This window comes from Palaemon carinicauda, chromosome 19 (assembly GCF_036898095.1).
Source record: "Palaemon carinicauda isolate YSFRI2023 chromosome 19, ASM3689809v2, whole genome shotgun sequence".
Taxonomy (NCBI): Eukaryota; Metazoa; Arthropoda; class Malacostraca; order Decapoda; family Palaemonidae; genus Palaemon; species Palaemon carinicauda.
The window spans coordinates 109046952-109072105 of record NC_090743.1 but is presented as its reverse complement, the minus strand read 5'-3'; the positions used below and the strand labels follow the sequence as shown (position 1 = coordinate 109072105).

General features: G+C 46.0%; 1 protein-coding gene across 1 annotated transcript in view; it reads left to right on the top strand.

The window, feature by feature from the left end:
• The window catches only part of LOC137658714 (TBC domain-containing protein kinase-like protein), a 128167-nt gene that overhangs the window by 4409 nt on the left and 98604 nt on the right, over nt 1–25154 (top strand). Inside the window, exons 3-5 of the mRNA XM_068393711.1 lie at nt 13819–13925; nt 14047–14204; nt 14435–14590. Coding sequence (XP_068249812.1) covers nt 13819–13925; nt 14047–14204; nt 14435–14590 — 421 coding nt within the window. The remainder of the gene's footprint in view (nt 1–13818; nt 13926–14046; nt 14205–14434; nt 14591–25154) is intronic.

The window sequence follows — 25154 nt, the reverse complement described above, 5'->3', positions numbered from 1 at the left end:
TCACTTGTGTAATCACTGTCAGGAATATGATCCTCGGTTACCTCATAACTCTTGGTTTGGGGAAATATTCCCACACGGTCTTATAGGAGGTAACACTATCACCTGTCAGCTGTTCTTTCCACATGGCTTGTCCACTCACCGAGGAGTTTCTCTGTGAATACAAGATTGGGAATGGGAATACCCGAGTATCATGGATCACTCTCAGTGCCATAATGAGTAAGCACCAAGAAGTTCTGTAATGTATGCACGATATGGCACAAGGTTCATTATCACCAAATTACCAAATTCCTGCAATACACTCATTTGCCACTACTGTGTACTTCACTCACCAGTACAGTCTTTCTGTTTTGGAGGACCAGAGTGTCAGATAAGATCTATCTTAGTTTTGAATAATGATCGCTTCTGGCTGGGTCTATTGTTAGCTTGTTTTGAGTATACGGTATCCACAGGTTTAGTTTTGGCCCCAGATAATTGTATTCTAAAATATGTTAGTCTTGGATTACACCAGGGATAAGCATTTTTATCAGTGGTGGTCAGGGATGTTACGTGAAGAGATCAGATGTGAAGAGTTGTGGGAGTTTCTATATGCAGATGATTTGGTGATTAGTGGTGGAAATACGGAAGACTTACAGAGAAGGGTTGTAGAGTGGTAAGAGACTTTGGAGAGGGGTGGCTTGAGGGTAAATGTGGATAAGACTGAAGCTATGATGAGTATTAAGGAAGGTAGGGACAGGATAGCTTTGCATGAAAGTAGAGGCTCGGTTATAAAACAGGTGGAACAATGTAGATACTTTGGATCTAATATAAGTCAGAAGGGAGGATGTGAGGCTGAAGTTGAGAATAGGATGAAAGCAACTTGGGGGAAGTGGAGGGAGGTAGCAGGAGTGGTATGTGATAAGAAACTGTTAATCAAGCTAAAAGTCTAGATCTATAGCACAGTAATAAGACCAGTGTTAATGTATGGATTGGAAACGTGGGTTCTAAGACGAAAAGAGAAAGCAAAGCTTGAGAGAACAGAGATGAGAATGCTGAGGTAGATTATGGGAATATCACTGCTTGATAGAATGGAAAATAATGAAATAAGAAGAATGGGATTTATAGTAATAATTACATAGGTGATGAGTGTCAACAACTGAGATGGCGTGGGCTTGTGTTGAGGATGGTTGGTGGGGAGGGAGTGAGGAGGGCTTGGGAGGAACCTGTTAGGGGGAGAAGATCAGGAGGGAGGCAAAGAATTACGGTAGATGACAAGATAAGGCGAAGAATGATAAGGAGAGATGAGGTTTGATGGATGAGGATTTCTTTTGTAGAAGGTATTGGAGAAGGCATATCAGGCAACCGACTCCTCATTGTAGAGATAACAGCGGGAAAGAACGGAAACTCCTTCAGTAAACGCTAGGTCACTCTGACTTTTTAGAACCGACATTGGCTGTTTGGTCGTTTGATGATACCAGAGATAGCTTGAGACATGGAATGGGACCGCTCTCATCCCGATCCATCTTTTTCTTCCATTTTATGTTCTCGAATCTGTTCTTGGATTTGTGGTTGTGTAATTCTTACCCTCGCTTACCACCTACCGTTAACTACATTGTTAACGATTTCAACGTCAAGTTGTTGCATGCGTTGAAGTAGTGTTATATTATTAATGTAATTTAGTATTTTTTTGTAGTTGAACTTGGAAAACACTGCTGCAGTGATGAGAGAGTGGCAAAGGAGTTGTCAGGTAGCTGTTGTCCAGATAGGGTGTCTGCCCCGGGCTCTGAGGTTGTGAGTTTATGGCACGGGACCTCTCCTGCTATTTTCCTCATTGGTTGGCAAGTTGCAACTCAAAGGTCGTCCATTACTCCGTCAAAGGGGCCTTGTCAGGTGAGTTTAATTACAAGTTATCTAGGCTTATTCCAAGAAAGTATGGCGTCTAAGATTACAATGGACATGATTAAGCCGTTTATTGGTGAAGGAGACATTGTATTATGGTTGAAGTAGGTGACCTTAGTGGCTAAGCTACAGAAAATATCAGACTTAGCCAGTTTTATTCCTTTGTAACTGGAAGGTGATGTTCTAGCACTTTATTTGGAGATGGGTGATGAAGACCAAGAAAGTACAGCAAAAATTCAGGAAGAACTGAAAGTAGCATTTTCTGATGATCCATTCTCTGCTTTTGGAAAACTGGTTCAATCGAAGTGGACGGGAAAACCAATTGATGTGTATGCTAATGAGATTAGGAGGTTGGGAGGTTTAGCTAAGTGTGATAAGGTTTGTTTAGAAAATGTGGTGAAACTAACATTTGTTAATGATTTTCTAGCTAATATTATTGTTGTTTTACAGGAAATGCCAAATGTCATGTCGATGGTAGTGAGTGAATTGATTTATCATGTTAGGATTTTGTCATTTTAACAGCAAGGTGGTGTGGTAGCTGTAATTTTCAGAAAGAATGGGGAAGGACAAGGTGGTGGCTAGGCCTTTCCAATTTAAGGGTCAGTGTTTTTTATGTTTTGGCCCTCATATAAGACTGTGAAGAGACACAGGTGAGGTGTTTTAGGTGTAATAAAATTGATCATATGGCCAGTTATTGTCAAGAACAGGTTGGAGAAAATGAATAAGTTGTGACTACTGTGCATGTAATCACCCTTCTGATGATAAAAGGGCCACCTTGATACATTGCCTACAAGTGATGTTTGGATTGGTAATGAGCCTGCAAAGTGACTTCTAGATGCAGGCTACTCTACATCTGTGGTACATTCAAAATTTTTGCCCCAATGTAGAGAAGTGGGGGAGTGAGGAGGGCTTAGGAGGAACCTCTAGGGGGGAGAAGATCAAGAGGGAGGCAGAGAATTAGATGGTGAGATAAGGTGAAGGATGATATGGAGAGAAGAGGTTTGGTGGAAAAAAATGCCTTTGATCGAAGGCATTGGAGACGGCACATCAGGCAACTAACCCTTATTGTAGGGATAACGGTGAGGAAGAAGAAGTAGAGGTGAAGTGCACTTCATATTAATTGTAAAGTTGCAGATTGTATGGAGCTAGGTGTAAATGGTAAATGAGTGACAGTGAGGGCTGTAGTATCAAATTAACGGGTTAATAGCGTTGATGAGGTGTTATGAGTTGATGTTATTGACCAATTGGGAGGTGTCACAGTGACCCAAGGAAAGGTATGTTTTGGTGCTTTTGGTGTTGCTTCAGTTGGGCAAGAAATTGAGCAGAGACTTGGTGGCGAGAGTGATGACTTGGTCAACAGTTGTAATTGAAGACTCAGACTTTTATGCTGTAATTGAAGTGGACAGGTGGATTGCCAAAGGTACAGTATTTTAGTTCGTGGAAAGAAGAGGTTAGTTAAAGCCAACAAAGAATAAGGTGAGACCAGTGCTTGATTTGAGAGAACTAAATGTTAATGTCAGGTGTCACACCGGTGATGATGTGACTGGTGTATACAGTGAGACACTGTGTAAATAGCGACAGACAGGTGAGAATGTTTCTGTTGTGGATTTGAAGTCGGTCTACCTACCGTTGAGCGTTGATGAAAAATTGTGGCCATGTCAACTAGTGAATTACAAGATTTGGATTTGGGTTGAACTTGCACCACACATTATGTCTAGGATTTTAAAGATTGTATCAAGTAAGGATGAAGAAATCAAGAAAATAACAAGTTTATATATAGACGACAATCTTGTGAACGAATTGATAGCTTCTGCTGATGAGGTAATTAGACACCTAGATACAATTGAGTTGATAACTAAGTCCCTTTAGTCACTCAATGGAGGTGCTGCTTTAGGATTGCGAATGCTAAGAGTTGGAGGAGAGTTGATGTTTTAGAGAGGTAATAAGTTGCCTGAAGTTGCAGCTACGCTTACAAGGAGGGTATTTCAAGTTTACAATACATTAGTGGGTCAGTATCCCATAGCTGGATGGTTAAGAGTTACATATTGTTACATTAAGAGAAGAGCCTTAGGAGCATGATGGGAGGATCCTGTTGGTAAGCAGTCTATGTTGAGGATTAGAGAGGTACTGTAATTGAGAGTGTAAAGGTAGATGATCCTGTGAGAGGAAATTGGTGTGTCCTGGGTGTTAAGCATGGTGTTGTGTGGTATGATTCCAGCAAAATTGTTGTGTGTAGTTTTGGAGGTGAATGGCAAGACTGCTGAGGATACTGCTGGGTTTAGAAAGAAAGGATGATTTCAAAATTCAACCACATCAATGTTACCAAACTAGAAGCTGTTTTGAAAGGGGTAAATGTAGCCATTAGATGGGGTTTGGAGTCGATAGAGGTGAAGACTGACTCTGCAACTGTAGGAACATGGTTGAAGTTTGTAGTAAGTGTTGAAAAGCTTGCACACAAAGGGAGCTGCAGAGATGACAATTAAGGGACGTTTGGGTACTTTGGAGGAATTGATTAGAGTTTGGTTTGAATATTGTGGCTCAGATGGTGCCTAAAGAGAAGAATAAAGCTGATATTTTGACAAGAGTCAAGAAAAATTGGTTGGTGAGCAAAGAAGTTGAGCATGCACATCTCGGTGCAGGTGCTGTAGTTGATTTAACAGAGTTGCATAATAAACACCATATGGGAATTGACCGAACACTATATTCAGCTAAAAAGATGGTCCTTGAAGTTTCCAGAGAATGTGTGAAGAAGGTAGTTCAGTGTTGTGATCATTGTCAGTCCAGTGATCCTGCACCTGTGATGCACAAAGGTGGTGGATAAAGTGTTGAAAGAAAGTGGCAACGCCTAGGAATTGATGTTACTCATTACAGACAGATATCCTTCTTATCTTTGGTGGATTGTGGTCCAGGTCGTTTTGCAGTATGGAGGCAGTTAAAGAGAGGAGATGCTCAAATAATATCTGCCGAGTTGAATAGCATCTGTTTGGAAAGAGGGCCAGTTAATGAAGTATTACTGGATAATAGTACAGCATTTAAGTCACCGTGTTTAGGAGATATGTTGTCTTGTTGGAACATTGTTAGGATGTTTCAGGCTGCTTATCGACCGGGAGGAAATGGAATAGTTGGAAGACTATGTAGGACCATCAAGACTATTGAAGAAGGGGAGGTATTAGTCATATAGAAGCAGTATTTTTGTACAACAGTCCACCAAGATCTGGACAGGATGAATCGTCTGTTCCACAACTTTAGGTGTACAGATATGAGTGGAAGTATCCTTCAATAGTCCCCAATAGAGCAGATACCAGCCAAGACAAGCCCCTTTTAATTGAGATGGGAGAGGTGTGGGTGAAGCCGCCAGATACCCGTTATACTACTCAGTGGCGTAAAGAGATTGTTACTTGTGAGAACTCTTTGAACAACATTTCCATTGCTGGAATGCCAAGGCATGTTTTGGATGTGCTACCAGTTGTAGTTTCAGCTTCCCCATCTGATGGCTGAAGCAAAATGTCAAGTGATGATTCAGTCTCAGAAGAATCTGTGGAACCACAAGTGAGTGTTCAAAGAGAAAAGGAAGAGACTTGGCATCCACAGAGGAATAGAAAACCTGAATGAATGGCTGATTATGTCTGATTAAGTTGTGTGTATGTGATGTGTGTTGATCTTAAGATCAGGTGGGCATGTTGTGTGATTAATGTTTTTCAATATACTTACCCGGTGATTATATAAGCTGCAGCTCTGCTGCCCGACAGAAAAACTCTACGTTCAAAATACGCCAGCGATCGCTATGCAGGAGGGGGTGTACATCAACAGCGCCATCTGTCGAGCAGGTACTTAGTACTCCATGTAAACAAAGAACCAATTTTCTCTCTGTCGTGCCACCGGCAAGACCTACTAAATTCGCTGTTGCTTACTGGATTGGTTTTCACAGATTTTGGTGAAGTACACATTTCTAGTTATTAGCTTTCGCTTTGCAGAGGTTATCTTCAATACATCCTTGCATTCTTTTATTGATTTTGGATTATTTGTTGACGACTTTGGATAGATTTTGAATTCCCCTTTGACTAATTCAAGATGGCTGACCCTTCTCAAGTCCCTAAATACAGAAAGTGTAGTGCTAGGGACTGTTCAAGGCGTCTTCCGAAGGCCTCTATCGATCCACACACCGTTTGTTCCAATTGTTGGGATAAAACCTGTCAATTGGAAGATCGATGTGAGGAATGCGTTGGGCTTTCGGAATTCGATTTTCTCGAATTCCTGAAATATTCACGTAGGCTAGAGAGAGATAGAGTCAGGAGAAGTTCATCTCGCTCCGTTGATATTTCCTCTCCTCATGCCCCACAACCTATTCCTTCCCCTGTAGTGGTTACTCCTGATCCCCCTTCTAGCACTCAACAACCTTCGATGGCAGATATGATGCGTGCCATCCAGGCTCTGGGTGAGAGAGTCGAGTCATTGGCGAGTGACCGTAACCAACTCATGGCAGACGTCAAGGAGTTGAAGTGTAAGAGTGCAGTGGGTAGTGACAAAGTGAGTGGTAGTGTTGTGGAAAGTGTTAGTGTTGCGCTTGAGGGTTCGTCTGTTCGTGCCTGTCGTCCTCCCAGTCCGGGACCTCTTGCAAGCTCCCAAGCCCAGGGGAGAAGCAATGTCGTACGACCAAAGGGTTCGACAGGCTTTAATCAGCGGACAGACGTTCCCTCCGTGGTTTCGGACGTATCTTACCAAGATCGCCCCACCCACAAGAAGACGAGAGAGCCCATTTATTCCTCGTATGTGGAAGATGTTTCTCGAAAGAAACAATGGACCAAGGTCTCACGGCCTCTTAAACGCAAGTCGGTCCCTTCCGCGCAAGTCCAACGGCCCAGTTGTAGCCACTGGGTCAGTTCGGACTCGCTGCAGTCTTCCGATGACTGCACACCTCCTAAGAGAGGCAAAGCGGTAACGCATCAGGCATTAACACCGTCTGTTGCCGCACCTGCTACTGTAGACCCTAAGTGGTCTTTGCTGCAGACCATGCAGACGCAGTTAACGTCATTAATGCAGGACTTTCGTGCGGAGAAGGTTGACGCTGCACCACCCGTTAGCCTACAACCACCCACGGTTGTGCGTCCAGTGGACGCTGAGGCTACCTTCTCCCGCACTCCAGCTGTGAGAGTCCCGCCACCCATGCGCAGTGTACCCTGCCAGCCGCATGTTGACGTTCAGCGATGCACGGAACCCTCCGTTGACGTTCGCGAGTTACAACAACAACCTAAGTTGTTTTGTTTTGACGCGGTGCGTCAACCTCCGCAACCCAGTGTGGTTACCACTACTCGCCCACAGCAGACTAGACAGTCAGGAGTAGACGCTTTGCGCCCCCGCGCTGCTATGGTTGTTGCCAGCTCACAGACTGGCCAACAGTTCCATGACGTTGCGTCCAGTGCAGTTACGCATGCACCCGTGCTGCCGGACTCAGCTGACCAGCCAATTCCTACTCCTTTGCCGCTTCCGCCTCAGTATTCAGACGATGGACTCTCTGATGATGACGACGCTGCACACTTTGACGACCCGCATACGGACATCGACGAACCCAAGACCACGCCTCCCTCCTTGGACTTTAGGAAAGTTCTTGCACTGTTCAAGGAGATGTATCCTGATCAGTTTGTTTCTGCAGCCCCACGCTCTCCTCCATCTGAGTTCGCTTTAAGCACGCAGTCATCCGCGCCTGCCTTTACGAAGCTCGTCCTCGCCCGCTCGTCTAAGAGAGCTTTAAGAGTGTTGGGAGAATGGATTCAGTCCAAAAAGCACCTTGGGAAGACAGCTTTCTTGTTTCCCCCTGCGAAACTCGCTTCCAGATCGAGCGTCTGGTATGCCACGGGAGAAGTTCTCGGCTTGGGAGTTCCTGCCTCTGCCCAGGGCGACTTCTCAAGTCTAGTAGACTCTCCCCGCAGGCTAGCCATGAGACGCTCCAAGATTTGTTGGACTCCTTCAGACTTAGACCATCTGATGAAAGGAGTGTTCAGAGCCTTCGAGGTTTTTAACTTTTTGGATTGGTGTTTGGGAGCGTTGAGCAGGAAGACCTCCCCTTCTGACAAGGAAACTTCCATGCTCATTATGTCCTGCATGGACAAGGCCATACGGGACGGTTCCAGTGAGCTTGCGGCTTCGTTCGTTTCCGGGGTCCTCAAGAAACGGGAGAACCTTTGCTCCTTCTTGTCAGCTGGAGTAACACAATGTCAGAGATCGGAACTTATGTTTGCTCCTCTCTCAAAGTGCCTTTTCCCAGAGGAATTGATAAAGGAGATTGCTGCCTCCTTGATTCAAAAAGACACGCATGACCTGGTTGCGTCATCTGCCCGCAAAGCCACCCCTTTGCCTACCGTGTCTAGACCCAGGATGGACACTCCAGCGTCCAGATTTATTCCGCCCTTTCGTGGCAGAGCCTCCAGCAGAGGAGGTGCTCGTGCCGAAGGGAGACGTGGGATTAAGAAGAAAGGTACCAAGTCCTTTAAAGGCAGAGTCTGACTGCCACCTTCTTCAGACAGCAGTGGGAGCCAGACTCAAGAACTACTGGCAGTCCTTGGAGAACAGGGGCGCAGATGCACAATCTGTGAAGTTGCTCAGAGAAGGGTACAAGATCCCGTTTGTGCGCAAACCCCCTCTAGCAACGTCTCCCATCGACCTCTCTCCCAGGTACAGAGAGGAGGACAAGAGACTAGCTTTGAAGCAAGAGGTGTCTCTCTTACTAGAAAAGGGAGCGGTAGTCAAAGTCCGGGACCATCAATCCCCGGGCTTCTACAACTGTCTCTTCTTAGTGGTAAAGAAGACAGGAGGGTGGAGACCGGTGCTAGACGTCAGTGCTCTGAATGTCTTTGTCACAAAGCAGACGTTCACCATGGAGACGACAAAGTCTGTTCTAGCAGCGGTCAGGAAGGAAGACTGGATGGTCTCTTTAGACCTAAAGGACGCTTACTTTCACGTCCCCATCCACCCAGATTCCCAACCTTTTCTAAGGTTCGTTTACGGGAAGGTTGTCTACCAATTTCAAGCCCTGTGCTTTGGCCTAAGCACGGCGCCTCTTGTCTTTACGAAACTGATGAGGAATATTGCCAAATTCCTGCATTTAGCGGACATCAGAGCCTCCCTCTATTTGGACGACTGGCTTCTAAGAGCTTCTTCCAGTCGTCGCTGTCTGGAGAATCTAAAGTGGACTCTAGATCTGACCAAGGAATTGGGTCTCCTGGTCAATATGGAAAAGTCCCAACTGGTCCCATCCCAAACTATAGTGTACTTAGGGATGGAGATTCACAGTCAAGCTTTTCGGGCTTTTCTGTCGGCCCCCAGAACAAGTCAAGCCCAAGGATGCATCCAGAACATGCTAAAGAAGGACCGATGTTCAGTCAGACAGTGGATGAGTCTGATAGGGACGCTTTCATCCCTGGACCAGTTCATTGCGTTAGGGAGACTGCACCTCCGTCCCCTTCAATTTCACCTAGCTGTTCACTGGAGAAAGGACAAGACGCTAGAAGCGGTCTCGATCCCCATTTCCGAGAAGATGAAGTCATCACTGACTTGGTGGAAGGACAACATCTACCTCAGAGAGGGTCTGCCCCTGGCTGTTCAGACCCCCAACCACGTTCTCTTCTCGGACGCATCAGACACGGGCTGGGGTGCGACATTAGACGGTCGGGAATGCTCGGGAACTTGGAACTCGAATCAAAGAACGTTACATATCAACTGCAAGGAGCTACTGGCGGTTCATCTGGCCTTGAAAAGCTTCAAGTCCCTCCTTCTAGGCAAGGTGGTGGAGGTGAACTCAGACAACACCACGGCCTTGGCGTACATCTCCAAGCAAGGAGGGACCCATTCTATGACGTTGTACGAGATCGCAAGGGACCTCCTCACCTGGTCAAGAGATCTAAACCTGTCTCTAGTAACGAGGTTCATTCAAGGCAACATGAATGTCATGGCGGACTGCCTCAGTCGGAAGGGTCAAATCATCCCAACAGAATGGACTCTACACAAGAATGTGTGCAAGAGACTATGGGCCACATGGGGCCAACCTACCATAGATCTCTTTGCAACCTCGATGACCAAGAGGCTCCCAATTTATTGCTCGCCAATCCCGGACCCAGCAGCAGTTCATATAGATGCTTTTCTACTGGATTGATCCCATCTAGACCTTTATGCATTCCCCCCGTTCAAGATTGTCAACAAGGTACTGCAGAAGTTCGCCTCTCACGAAGGGACAAGGTTGACGTTAGTTGCTCCCCTCTGGCCCGCGAGAGAATGGTTCACCGAGGTACTTCAATGGCTGGTGGACGTTCCCAGAACTCTTCCTCTAAGAGTGGACCTTCTACGTCAGCCACACGTAAAGAAGGTACACCCAAGCCTCCACGCTCTTCGTCTGACTGCGTTCAGACTATCGAAAGACTCTCGAGAGCTAGAGGCTTTTCGAAGGAGGCAGCCAGGGCGATTGCTAGAGCAAGGAGGACATCCACTCTTAGAGTCTACCAGGCGAAGTGGGAAGTCTTCCGAAGCTGGTGCAAGTCGGTATCAGTATCCTCAACCAGTACCTCTGTAACCCAAATAGCTGACTTCCTATTATACCTGAGGAAGGAAAGATCTCTTTCAGCTCCCACGATCAAAGGTTACAGAAGCATGTTGGCAGCAGTCTTCCGTCACAGAGGCTTAGATCTTTCTAACAACAAAGATCTATAGGACCTCCTTAAGTCTTTTGAGACCTCGAAGGAGCGTCGTTTGGCCGCACCAGGCTGGAATTTAGACGTGGTACTAAGATTCCTTATGTCAGAAAGGTTCGAGCCACTACAATTAGCCTCCTTTAAAGATCTCACTTTAAAGACACTTTTCCTCGTCTGCTTAGCAACAGCTAAAAGAGTCAGTGAGATACACGCCTTCAGCAGGAACATCGGATTTTCATCTGAAACGGCTACATGTTCTTTACAGCTTGGTTTTCTAGCCAAAAACGAACTACCTTCTCGTCCTTGGCCGAAATCGTTCGATATTCCAAGCCTTTCTAATTTGGTTGGAAATGAACTAGAAAGAGTCTTATGCCCTGTTAGAGCTCTTAAGTTCTATTTAAGACGAACTAAACCTTTACGAGGACAGTCAGAAGCTTTATGGTGTGCTATTAAGAAACCTTCTTTACCTATGTCAAAGAATGCAGTTTCCTATTATATCAGACTGTTGATACGAGAAGCTCATTCCCATCTGAATGAGGAAGACCATGCTTTGCTGAAGGTAAGGACACATGAAGTTAGAGCTGTCGCAACTTCAGTGGCCTTTAAACAAAATAGATCTCTGCAGAGTATAATGGACGCAACCTATTGGAGAAGCAAGTCAGTGTTCGCGTCTTTTTATCTTAAAGATGTCCAGTCTCTTTACGAGAACTGCTACACCCTGGGACCATTCGTAGCAGCGAGTGCAGTAGTGGGTGAGGGCTCAACCACTACATTCTCCTAATTCCATAACCTTTTTAATCTTTCTCTTGAAATGTTTTTTATTGTTGTTTTTTGGGTTGTCCGGAAGGCTAAGAAGCCTTTCGCATCCTGGTTGATTTGGCGGGTGGTCAAATTCTTTTCTTGAGAAGTGCCTAGATTAGAGGTTTTGATGAGGTCCTTTAGTATGGGTTGCAACCCTTGATACTTCAGCTCCTAGGAGTCGCTCAGCATCCTAAGAGGATCGCGAGGCTCAGTAAGGAAGACGTACTTAAAAAGGCAGAGTAATTGTTCAAGTCGACTTCCTTACCAGGTACTTATTTATTTTATGTTTGTTATTTTGAATAACTGCTAAAATGAAATACAAAATACTTAGCTCATAATAATGTAAACAAGTAATGCTGGTCTCTACCCACCCCCCTGGGTGTGAATCAGCTTATATAATCACTGGCTAAGTTTAATATTGAAAAATGTTATTTTTATTAATAAAATAAATTTTTGAATATACTTACCCGGTGATTATATATTAAAGGACCCTCCCTTCCTCCCCAATAGAGACCCAGTGGACCGAGGAGAAAATTGGTTCTTTGTTTACATGGAGTACTAAGTACCTGCTCGACAGATGGTGCTGTTGATGTACACCCCCTCCTGCATAGCGATCGCTGGCGTATTTTGAACGTAGAGTTTTTCTGTCGGGCAGCAGAGCTGCAGCTTATATAATCACCGGGTAAGTATATTCAAAAATTTATTTTATTAATAAAAATAGCATATTTAGGATTTTTTTTTTTTTTTTTTTTTTTTTTGTAATTCAACTTGGAAAACACTGCTGCAGTGATGAGGTTGTCAGATTGTTAACAACTGAAAGAGTTGTCGGGTAGCTGTTGTCCAGGTAGGGTGTTTGCCCCGGGGCTCCCAGGTTTTGAGTTTATGGCGCGGGACCTTTCCTGCTATTTTCCTCAGTGGTTGGTGAGTTGTAACTTGAAGGTCATCTATTACTCTGTCAAAGGGAGCTTGTCAGGCAAGTTTAACTACAAGTAGCAAATGCAGCAATATTCAGCCTTGATAATATTTTTCTTTCTCTTTCAATATTATCGAATTCCAGTACTTAAACTCTCTTATTATGGCTCAGTCAGTAAGCTACAACACTAGTTGGAAAAGCAAAATGCTATAAGCCCAGGGGCTTCAACAGGGAAAATAGCGCAGTTAGGAAAGGAAACAAGGAAAAATGAAATATTTTAAGAACAGTAACACCGAAATAAATATTTCCTATATAAACTATAAAAAACTCTAACAAAACAGAGAAACCAGATAGAACAGTGTGCCAAAGTGTACCCTCAAGCGAGAGAACTGTAACCCAAGACTGTGGTACAGAGGGTATGGCACTACCCAAGACTAGAGAACAGTGGTTTGATTTTGGAGTGGCCTTCTCCCAGAAGAGCTGTTTACCATAGCTAAAGAGTCTTCTACCCTTGCCAAGAGGAAAGTGACCACTGACCAATTACAGTGCAGTAATTAACCCCTTGAGAGAAGAAGAATTGTTTGGTAATCTCAGTGTTGTCAGGTGTATGAGGACAGAGAAGAATCTGTAAAGAATAAGCCAGACTATTCAGTTTATATGTAGGCAAAGGGAAAATGAACTGTAACCAGAGAGAGAAGATTCCAGTGTAGTTCTCCTGGCCAGTCAAAAGACCCCATAACTCTCTAGCGGTTGATTGATTTAAAGTTTTCAGGCATCCTGACATCTAAGATTATTGACGCCGACTCTCTAGCGGTAGTATCTCAAGGGGTGGCTACCTAATAAAAGGAATCTTCCCCCAAGGAAGTTATTGTTGTCAGTGAACCTCACCTGGTGATCTGTAAGCATTACTAAGAGGTCTTTGCCATATCCCTTTGGACTTTGGTTGCTCTTACATTGTGGCTTTTTACTTGTTCTCCATTCCTACTTCCTTCTTCAAGCTTGCTTACTAAATAGCAGAGATTCCCCCAGGTTCTTGACATTAAATGGCCTCCCCAACCCCAGCACAGGGCCATACAATCAAAATTCAATAATATTTTTTGCCCTCATCTGACGAAAGACTTGTTGGAACTGTCTATGTATGATACTGTACCGCTGTATGGGGCCAACATTTTAGCTTTTACTCTCTATTACAACTACGGGGTTTTAATTTAGTTATACTGTACATTGGTGCTGAGTGGCCTACCCAGCTCCAGTTCTGGGCCATGTAGGCCAAATTCATAAATGTAATCCAAAGTTTTATTCATAATGGCTCTTTTAGGATATCATGTTTATAGAGCCTATGATAGTACTTTACATTAGTTTATAATTGTATGCTCTGCTCTTGAGAGTTATACTGTATGTAAGGTATAGGGTTCACAATTAATGAAACTACAAGATTAAAGTTTAAAATATTCAATGTAGTTGTAGAAAAAGAATGTATATTTACTTTGCTTACTTTTATGTAGATTTTATTTAATAATTTGTAAAAATTATCCTATATTTCTCTTGCAGAAAGAATGATGGTTGTACAAGAGTATTATTTGCTTACTTTGAGGAATGCTGTTCAAAAATATGAGAAGTTAAGGAGTCCAAATGGCTTAGCACAAGTAGCCCATCAGGTAATAATTTTTAGCAGTTGTCAACTCCAGTCAAAATTAGTTTACTGTACTTCATGGCAGAAAAACTTAACAATATATGTAACTACTTTAGAGTTTTAATTTTGCTGATATATTTCTACAGGTTTTACAAGGACTTGTGTACCTCAACAATTTTGGGACTGTTAGCTGTAATCTTAGTCCTGAAAACATCTTAATTGATCCATGGGGTCAGGCCAAGTTATACAATTATGGCCTTTATTTCATGACAGAAGCTGGATCGGCTGTTTCTTTTCCGTTAGGGTGAGTAGATGTGAAATTCTTTATTGTAGTTTTTGCTGTGATCAATTGTGGTTTTGAATTAACCATTATTCAGGAGCTAATTTCATATTGACTAATAAATAATTGTCTATATCAGAAATGCAGTTTAGTTCTATTATGGAGAGTGCAATACATTTTAGTGTAAAGCTACTGTATTTGTTTGTAAATGTTTAGGAGCCAGACTTCAGAGTTAATCAGGTGCACATTTACAGGTGTGTTTGTTATACTGCTCCTGAGATCTTGGCGCAAAGTGCTCTGCAGGAAGGTAATCCAAGTGGAACGACTGTCTCGGGGAATCCAGCATGGGATGTATGGTCTATTGGAATGATTATAGTAGAAATGTTAATGGGTTGCACCTTATTCAGTAGGTAAGTTATATTGACGTACAATATTGACCTTCCTCTAAGAAGGGAAGTAAAACCTTTTGGCTTACTTGTACTTCTTCTGACAGGAAATATTAAATTCCTTGAGTAAAAGTAATTTAGTTTACAGTACTGTATACTTTGTATATGATTACTGTACAGTCCAGAAAGTCATAAAAATAGGATTGTTCCAGCACGGAAACTTACCTCGAACTACTTTCTTAGGAGTACCTGGAATCTCCTCTCATCCGACCAGAGTTTTGTGTAGTTTACCCTACTTCCATTTTCTGTGAGGGCTAACCTCAGGTGGAAGGATACGTGCCCTGAGGCTAGGCCCGGGTCAGGGAGCGTGCTAGCTTGGGTCTCGACCCTCAGTAAGTTCTCTGGTCGCGTCGCGATATCATCTCGACGCTCTCCTTATCTCAGTGCGGCTCTGTGTCCCCGACTCCTTTGTGTCCCGCGTGGTTCCCACGTGGTATCCCTGTGCTTTCCCTTTGTGTCCCCGCGGTCTCACATGTTAACCTTGTCCTTTCCCTTTGTGTTCCCACGTTCTCACGTGTTAAACTTGTCCTTATTACCCTTTTCCGCTGCGTTCCTGTGTCTTGCGGTGTTGCGATAGTGCGTGATGGAGCATCCCCGCCATTGTCCTGGGCCTAGGGCCGGGAAGTCGTGTGGTGCGTTTCTGTCTAATCCGGAGGTAGACCCTCATTCCTTGTGCTCGTCGTGCAGGGGCAGAGTGTGTTCCCCGTCGGACACGTGTCCGGAGTGCGATTCGTGGAGTGAGTGCAGTGGGTACGATTCGGTACCAAGAAGAAGAAGTCTTCCAAGAGGTCGCCCAAGAAGGCTAGCACCTCTTCTCCCTTGACGTCTCCAGAAGGACCGTCGGATAGAGTTTCCCTTCCACCTTCCCCTACCCAGAGTAGTGGACGAGGTAAATCCGTTGCGGGGTAGAAGCCAGAGGTTCTTCCCCAGGAGTCTGTTCTTCATGATAGTGGGGTAGCCGCTTCTTTCCAGGCAAGTGGGGGGCCTGAAGGTGAGGTTAGTTGGGGTCCTAGAGATGATGCCCTGGTGCTCACGGGTCACGTCTCGTCTGATGATCCCATGTGGAGTAAAAATGTCCCTGTCTCTGCGCCCGCATCATGGGCATGTTTTTCAGGTACCTCCGCAGCTGAAGGCGCCCCCGAGAAGGAAGACTCACCGTCGGCGGATCCCCTCGAAGGGGTGCCTCCGAGGACGCCCTGTAGGTCCCCGTTGAGGTTGGAGGAAGGCCTCGGATCCTGGTTCCCTAGTGTAGAGCGCCGACGCTCTCCCCCAGCACCACCGTCGTCAGTACCAGATGTGTTCCTGCAGCCCACGCCCTCTGTAGGACAGCAAGTCGTTCAGCCGACCACTCTCCAGGCCCCTGTCCCTCGGACGTGTTACGAAGAGTCCTCAGATTCATCGGTAGCAGCAACCTCCAATTCCTCGGAAGGTGAAACCCGGAGGAAACCCCGGCGGAAGCGTGAGAGATCCCGGAGAAGGCACTCCCATTCGCGGTCACGTTCCAGGTCTCGACAGGGAAGGAGGCGCTCCAGGTCCCCTAGTAGGAAATTCAGGAGGAGCAGATCTCCAGGGGAAGAATGGGTGGTCATCCCACGCAGTAAGCTCGTGGACTTTACTTCGGTCCCGAGCACTTCAGGTTGGCGCCCCAGAGACAAGTCACCAGGAAGGTTCTCCTCCAGCCATAACCTAGAACCACGGAGGGACTCGGCCTCGCGGACCTCATCCGACAAGCGTAAGACCGCGAAGGTTCCGACTCAATCCGCCCAGCGGAGGAAGTCGCCCCTTCGGACAGGCAGCCTCGTCGTGTCCTCGAAAGTAGCACCGCGGACCCTGGAGAAGGAGAGACGGCTTCCTCCGTCGGGCAAGCCCACGGAAGCCTCGTCCTCCACGACGAAGGACAGACAGAGGATGGAGGCCCTCGCCGCCACGGCAATGCCCGTCCTGCGTCCAGAGCCTTACACGGGGGCATCCGTCGGAGGAATTCCTCCTAGAGAAGTAGGCCGCCAGACGGAGGACGTCGACGACAATGCGGAGGGCGCGCCAGCGGAGGACTCGGCTTACAGGAGGGTGATAGGCCTCATTAGGCGGCACCATCGTATAGAGGAGCTTGAACCCTCCGACGAAGATGCCTGGCGCTCTAGCCTCAATAGGCTAATGGAGGCCCCCGTCCAGCAAAGGCCTTCGTTAGCTCTTCCAGTAGTCAGGGACGTGAGGCTCGGTAGACCTCATGTCAACAAAATTGTGGCTGGCAATGCAGAGGCCCCCAAATCTCAGAGCTCCTCGAATTTGCTCCAGGGACTGAGGTCCCAGAGTAAGTTCTATCTGCCAGAGGGACAGCTTCCAGGGGCCTGCAAGATGGAGGCCTCCCTCGAAGTTTTAGGCCAAGGGGCCCCGGAAGACAGAGCCTCATCAGCCCCAATTTGCTTCTCCTAGTCAGAGGCAACGATGATGGAGGAGATGGCGAAAGATCTAGCGAACGTCGCCTCTTGGCTAGACTGGTGGGCTTCCACTCTCGTAGGTATTCAATCCTCCTACGACCTCTCAGTTCCGGGGAATCAGGCTCTCCTGAAAGAGCTGATTATCTCGGGAGGTAGAGCGTTGAAGTTCTTGTCATATCAGTCCCTAGCCCAATCAGCCAACTGGGTGCTTCAGAGGAGAGACACTGTCCTAAGCAAGTTGTCTAGACGGATACTGGACAGAAAAGCGAGGGCCCTGAGGAGCCTGCCCCTGTGGGAAGACGTCCTCTTTCCCCTGAAGGAGGCAGAGGAAATCATGGAGAAGGTCCAGAAGCGGAAGGATGTGACTGTTCCCAGACCCCAAGCACTGCGGAGACCCATCCATAGGAGGCCTGCGTCCGATGGGCCTACTACTCCTTGAGCCTCGCCTAGCCAGCCCAGGATAGACGCCCCAGCAGCTCCTTGGTCGCAGCCGTCGCAGCCCTCCCGTAGGGGAGCAGCATCAACTCCAGCCTCCTTTAGGACTTCCTACTCGGCCTCCAGGAGGGGGCGTACAGGTCGTTCCTCCAGAAGGAGATAGGGAGAGAGGCCCCCTACTCCTGCCTAAGCCTCAGGTGGGGGGATGCCTCAGACATTTTTGGCAAACATGGAAAAACCACGGAGCAGACCCGTGGACAGTAACAGTGTTAAAGGAGGGGTACAGGCTACCGTTTTCTGGCAGAACCTCCGCCCCTGATTCCAGCCATTCGGGCGGAGTGGTTGGCTCCCAAGGACCCTTTGAAGAGGACAGCCTTGCAAGAGGAAGTCTCCACGATGTTGGAAAAGGGAGCAATGGAAACGGTACAGGAGCCGGGCCCGGGCTTCTACAGTCGGCTCTTCCTGGTGGAGAAGGCAACGGGAGGTTGGAGACTGGTCATAGACCTCTCGGCCCTCAACAAGTTTGTGTGCAAAACCGACTTCAAGATGGACAACACCCCGAAGTCGGTCCTGGAGTCCTTGAGGGAAGGGGACTTCATGATCTCCACAGACCTCAAGGACGCTTATTTTCAAATTCCAGTTCACCCCTCCAGCAGGAAGTATCTTCGGGTGAAATGGAGTGCCCAGACATTGCAGTTCAAGTTCCTCTGCTTCGGACTGTCCACAGCGCCTCAGGTCTTCACGAGGGTCTTCGCAACAGTCTCAGTGTGGGCTCGTTACCTAGACGACTGGTTGCTCCTTTCATCCTCAGAGGAAGTTTTGAGGGAACAAGGCGCGAAGCTACTGCAGTTCTGCAAGATTCTGGGCATCACCATCAACCTGGAGAAGTCTCATCTGTCACCCTCCACCAGGATGACTTACCTAGGGATGGTCCTAGATTCCCGTTTAGTAAGAGCCTTTCCGTCGGAAGAGAGGCTGATCAACTTGGACCAGATCCTCCGCCCCTTCTTGTCGGGACAACCCAGGAGGGCAAAGGACTGGCAGAGGTTAATAGGCCACCTCGTGTCATTGGAGAAACTGGTTCCCTAAAGGAGGCTCAAACTCAGGAACGTCCAATGGAGTCTGAAGGGACTCTGGAACCAGATAGATTCCCCCCACAAGGTGGTTCCCGTTCTCCCGGAAACGAAAGAAGCCCTAGAATGGTGGCAAGACCTCAAGGGGATGCCCTTCGCAGCCGAGCCCCCCGAGATGCTTCTCTTCACAGACGCTTCCAAGGAGGGATGGGGTGCCCATCTCCTCGGAAGGTCAGCAAGAGGCAGTTGGACAGAGGAAGAAAAGGCAAAACACATAAACATCCTAGAGATGAGGGCGGTTCGAAGGGCGTGCCTACAGTTCGTCAGCCTACTACAAGGAAACACCGTGGCACTGATGTGCGACAACGCCACAGTAGTAGCATACATAAAGAAGCAGGGAGGACAGAAATCGAGGGAGCTGTGCGATCTCACGTTAGAACTCCTGGATTGGGCCAAATCAGAGCAGATCACGATCGCAGCAAGGTTCATTCCAGGGAAAAGAAAGGTCCTGGCCGACGGACTCAGCAGGATGGGTCAAGTGGTGGGAACCGAGTGGTCCCTGCACCCAGAGGTAGCCAAGCTCATCATCCAGAAATGGGGTTCGTCAGGGATGGATCTCTTCGCAACAAGACTGAATGCACAACTCCCCGTATTCTGTTCTCCTGTCCCAGACCCAAAAGCGGCGTTGGAGGACGCCTTCCAACACCGGTGGGACAATCTAGACGTATACGCCTTCCCCCCTTTCGCGTTGCTCAGGCAGGTGCTCAACAGGGTAAGGACGGCCTACATCCTAAGGATGACTTTGGTAGCGCCCTGGTGGCCGGAGAGAGAGTGGTTCGCGGACCTAAAAGAACTAGCGTGCCTTCCCCCGTGGCCTCTTCCAGACAGGCCAGACCTGCTGCGGCAGCCCCACTTCCAAAGGTTCCACGACAATCCTCGGTCCCTCCGCCTTCACGCGTTGAGGTTATAGAGCGTCTCCTAAGGAAGGAAGGCTATTCAGCAGGAACGGCTGAAAGGATGTCGGGATATCTGAGGCGTTCATCGGCAGCGGTGTACCAGGCTAAGTGGACCACTTTTACGAAGTGGTGCTCCTCCAGAAACATCAAGCCGCTGAGGGCCTCTATTCCGGAGATTGCAGACTTCCAGGTACACCTCAGAGACGTAGTCGGTATGTCTATCCCGGCCATCAAGGGAGTCCGTGCAGCCTTAGGCCAAGTCTTCCTCCTGAAGGGCATCGATCTGGGTTCCTCGAGACATATCTCAATGCTCATCAAGAGCTTCGAACAAGCATGCCCCCCTCAAGCCGTCAGAGTGCCGCAGTGGGATGTGGCGAGGGTCCTGAAGATGTTAAATGAAACCCCGTTCGAACCCCTGAAAGACATAGTGGACAGGGACCTCACCCTCAAGACTGTCTTTCTGTTGGCATTGGCATCAGCTAAGAGGGTGGGTGAGATTCACGGACTGTCTTACGAGGTCTCACACACGAAGGGTTGGCGTGAGCTTTCCTTCAAGTTCGTCCCGGCTTTTGTGGCTAAGACCCAGAATCCAGCAGTTTGGGATCCCAGGTTTGAGGGCTTCTCAATACCAGCAATTCCTCGTTCAGGCAATCCGGAGGACTTGAAGTTGTGTCCTGTCAGAGCCGTAAGGAAATACCTGGAGAGGACTGCTAATCTCCATCCTGGTATCAAAAGCCTTTTCGTCTCCACAGGTACAGTGAAAAAGCCGCTTTCGAAGAACACTATCTCCTTCTGGCTAAGACAGGTGATTATCAGGGCCTATAGCAGTGCGGGCGTTCCCCTGCCGGGAAAACCCAGGCCCCATGACATTAGGGGTCTAAGTACCTCCCTAGCTTTCGAAAGGAACATGGCAGTGGCGCAGATCCTAAGAGCAGGCACCTGGTCTGACCAGTCTATCTGAAGGAATGCTCGAGAAAGTCCCTAGACAGGTTCTCTATAGGAACAGTCATCTCCGCTCTCCAAGCGATTTAACGATATAGCCCCAGGTACAATCGTGGGTAGTAAGACCAAGAGATACAGGTTCGTTTCCCTAAAATCCCCCTTGTTCTTCCTTCCCCCTCTTTCCCTTGGAGATAGACTCAGGTAGAGCCTGCACAAGACCTCAAGTCACAACATCATCAAAGGACACGTCTCCGAGGAATTCTTGCACAGGTGAGTTAGCTCTGTGTAGTTTTCTCCTACGTTTCGTTTTCTGACCGCCTCTGAACCTAGCCCCCTATCTAGGTTCCATTTCATCCTGCTTAGCTAGGTCTAGGGGTCAAGAAGGACACTCCCACCTCCTAAAGTGTAAGTCTCCTAAGAAAGTAGTTCGAGGTAAGTTTCCGTGTTGGAACAAATCACAAATTTTAAGTAATTTGTATTTTTCCTAACATACTTACCTCGAACTACTTTCGAGTAATGGCCCGCCCTTCTGTCCCCGAGTGCCTTACTGACCCTTTAAGTAACTAAACAACAAAGAACTTATTGAGGGTCGAGACCCAAGCTAGCACGCTACCTGACCCGGGCCTAGCCTCAGGGCACGTATCCTTTCCGCCTGAGGTTAGCCCTCACAGAAAATGGAAGTAGGGTAAATTCCTAAAAAATCTGGTCGGATGAGAGGAGATTCCAGGTACTCCTAAGAAAGTAGTTCGAGGTAAGTATGTTAGGAAAAATACAAATTACTTAAAATTTGAGATTTTTTAAATTTTTTCCATAATCAACAGTTATTTGTAAATCCATGGTACTGAGATGGTCACGGTTGACACGCATTCATATACAGTACCTATACGTTTGATGGGTATGCTTCCCATTTCTGGATTTTATATACAATACTCTAAGATTACCATATCTCTGAACAGTGAATACTTTCCCCATCATGCTGTATCTGAGCAATAATGTAATCAGCAGTTATTTGGGAAGCACAGAGCAGTTAACTAAATTATAGCAATGAATCTTACCTTATAATCATCATGCTTTAACCAATATAGCCACCAGCTCCCTAACCTCCAACAAAAAAGGTAAATTTTATCCCCAACTCTTCCATTTCTTCCTTTCCAGTAATTCCCAGTAGACCTACTGGGTGAACAATCCACAGGCTGTTACTACCAAGAATTACATATAATTGTCATCAGCCACACCATGTAGACTAGCTTGTTCAGCTCCCGTCTTAATATTAGATTTTGAAAATGGGTAATCTGGTAGTAGAGTATTAAGTTAGAAGCTGTCTAAGTCTAGTCTTAAATTAGGTATGTACCAAATGTTTAAAAAAAAACATGGCAGAATAAGTTGAGTTGGCACTATAAGAGTTAGTGACAAGCCAAGTGAATTGGTAGCAAAGAGGACGGGGAATGGCAATTATATCATTAGTAAAGTAGTTGGTTAGCAGCCTCTGGAAAGAAGGCACTTTAGTATTAAGGCTAGTGTGTGAGGGATTGAAATACTGTTCCAATTTTATGGCAAGTTCTTACAAATCCAATTGTTGGGTTAATAAGGTTGAGGTTAGTTTATACAGTAAGAAGATGAGGAGTTTTTATTTATAGTGATTGTACAGTTTGGGGTTGTACAGTATATAACTTTTTCTTTTTAAATATACTTACCCGGTGAATATATAATAGCTGACGTCTCCGAAGGCTCGACAGATTCCAAAAACTCGCGAGCGATCGCCGTGAAGGTTGCGGGTGTGCCCACCAGCGCCGATTATTGGCCAGATACCGCATATACTTGTCAATTTCTCCAGTTCTTCTCTGTCGGTCTTGTCGACAAGTTGGTTCCGCTCGCTTTATGACCTCGAGTTTTCGACCGAATTGGTGAAGTACTTGGTTTTGGTTTTATTGCTTTCGCCGTGTTGGATTATTCAATACTATCTTCAAAAGAAATGCTTTTGAAAGGAGAGGAAAAGTGTTTTGCCCTTGCTTTTTTTTAATCTCTGGTTTTTCCATAGAGAAAAGATGGCTGACCCTTCCCTCAGTGTACGGAAGTGTGTTAAAGGCTTTTAGTAATTATTTTATCACTTTATAAATTATTGTTGATATTTATAGATTTACCTCTATATATTTTATATTTTATATCTCTCCTGCCTTTATTAGGCCTCTTCGATTAGCTTTCCATTTATACTAAACATCAAGATAAATTTTATGTTTTTGTTTATATGCGGCCTTTACCTATAATTTGTAGGCGGTCCTAACTTGGAAAACGAAGTTAAACAACGTTGAGCCCATTCAACTTTTATTTTTGTTTAGTTTAAAACAGTTGCTCTGTAAGAGTGATGAAATGAATATTTTTTAGAAAATATTTTAAGAAATATATTCTTTGAATAGTCTTCGTGCTGTTTTTTTCAAAGATGAACTAACGTTTGGTTTATTTATGCTACGCAGTTTGCGCTCTATCGTTACGATAGAGAAAGAGAGAATCACGGTTTCACTTTGCAGAAAGAGTAAATCGATTTTGACGTTTTGTTCATTCTTCTTTCAAACTGAAGTGTTTTAGATACTAATTTAAAGGAACTTGTTAATTTTCAATTTCTTAGTCCTTTGTTTTTTCCTTTAGTCAAATAACCTGTTATTGACGAAGGGTGAGTGGGCCATTCTCTTGTGAGTGACGAGAGAGAGAGAGAGAGAGAGAGAGAGAGAGACGGAGAGAGAGAGAGAGAACGATCCGATCTTTATTCTCGTCCCAAGTCTCTGTACAAGGGGTTTGGGAGCGAGTAACGTTGTTCTCGATTCAGTTTTTTTTTTTTTACTCTCGTCCCAAGTCTCTGTACGGGGAGAGAGGATAAAACGTTTTAGTTTTTATTCTCGTCCCAAGGCACTGTACGGTGAGAGATTGAAAACGTAGTCCTTAGTGAACTAGTGTTTAGTCTCCTCCCCAGTCACTGATCTTTTTAACTTTATATATTTCCGTTTTATTCGATATATATGTATATGTTTATTGATTTTTGCATGTGTGTTTCATTTTGTACTAATGTGCTTACATTATACGACTCATTTCGCAATTCTAACCTTTTGATGTAAGGGAGAATTGCGTGCTTCAGGTAGAAATCAGTTTTATTCATGTCTAATGTGAAATTATTGAAAAATACGATATCAGTGAAGTAAGTGCAAAAAACATGTTCTGTGTTGCGGAGGGTTCGTTTGTTCGTGCTTGTCACTTGCCTAGTCCGAGACCTCTTTCAGGCTCCCCTGCACCAGGGAGAAGGAATGTCGTAGGACCTAAGGGAGTGAGGAGTGTAAACCAACGAACAGACGTTCCCTCAAAGGTATCAGACGTTGCTCGTCAAGCACGTCCTTGCCATAAGACAGGAGAGACGAAGTTTCTCCTCGTCTTCCGATGATTCGTCTCTTTAAAAGCCTGGGCGTAAAGTTTCGAGACGGTTGAAACATTTATTAGTTCCTTCAGAACAAGTTCAACTTCCTAGCTGTAGTCATAATATGAGTCCCGTTCATAGCGATGACGTTCATGTACAGACGTTTCTGCCACAGACTCGACGTGACGTTGAGCGGTAGACACCGTAGACACAACGTGACATCGAGTGTCAGTCACCGTAGTCTCGATATAGCATCGATCAGCAGTCACTGCTGTTTACTACGTGACGTTTGAACGTCAGCCACTGCAGTCACAGGTTGATCCGAAGTTAGATATGCTGTTAAAGCTTTCTTCTTCAATAGAAGCTTTCGATCTTGTTCCTGTGCGAAAGGATCCTTTGCTTTTTGTACGTCACGGTTCTGGGATACGTGATTCGGGCCTTCAACCTTCTAGACGAGCTTTGTTACGCCACGCTGACGTTATCTCTAGTGACAGCTTTGCTGTTAAGCGAGATGCGGAGCATAAATCTCGATGTAACTTTGATCGCTTTGAACGTCAGACACCGCAGACACGACGTGACGTTGAGCGGTAGACACCGTAGACATGACGTGACGTCGAGGGTCAGTCATCGTAGTCACGATATAGCATCGAACAGCAGTCACCGCTGTTACTATGGGACGTTTGAACGTCAGTTACTTCTGTCACGACGTGTAGTAGAATAACATTCTCTGCAGTCACAACATGACATCGACCCTCCAACTTTAACTTCTGTTCATATACAAGTTGATGTAGCCTGTCAGGCTTTTCCTTCACGTCATTCTGAATATAAATCTCCTTCTCGCAAGACTTTAGATTTATCAGATGATGTGCCTTCTGAAGAAGTAGATGACCCCCTTTCAACTAATGTACCTTTGGGGAGTCATTCAGAAGAGGAGTAACCTAGGGTGGTCCAACAATCCCTTGTTTTTTAATTATGAATTTCTTTAGTGAAATTTTGTCCTACTCGTTTTGTAACGGCTGCTCCGCCGTCTGAGTTTACTCTTGGCATGACTTTCTTCGACTCCTACATTTACGAAGTCAGTTCTCTCTTGTTCTTCCAAGAGGGCCATGCTCTTACTGGGAGACTGGTTGGAATCCAGGAGAAGTTTAGGAAAGTCTGCTTTTGCTTTTCCTCCTTCTCAATTAGCTTCTCGCTCGGGCGTCTGGTGTGACACAGGAGAAGCTCGAGGAGAAGTTCTCGGTTTGGGAGTACCTGCCTCTGCCCAGGGAGACTTCTTAAGCCTAG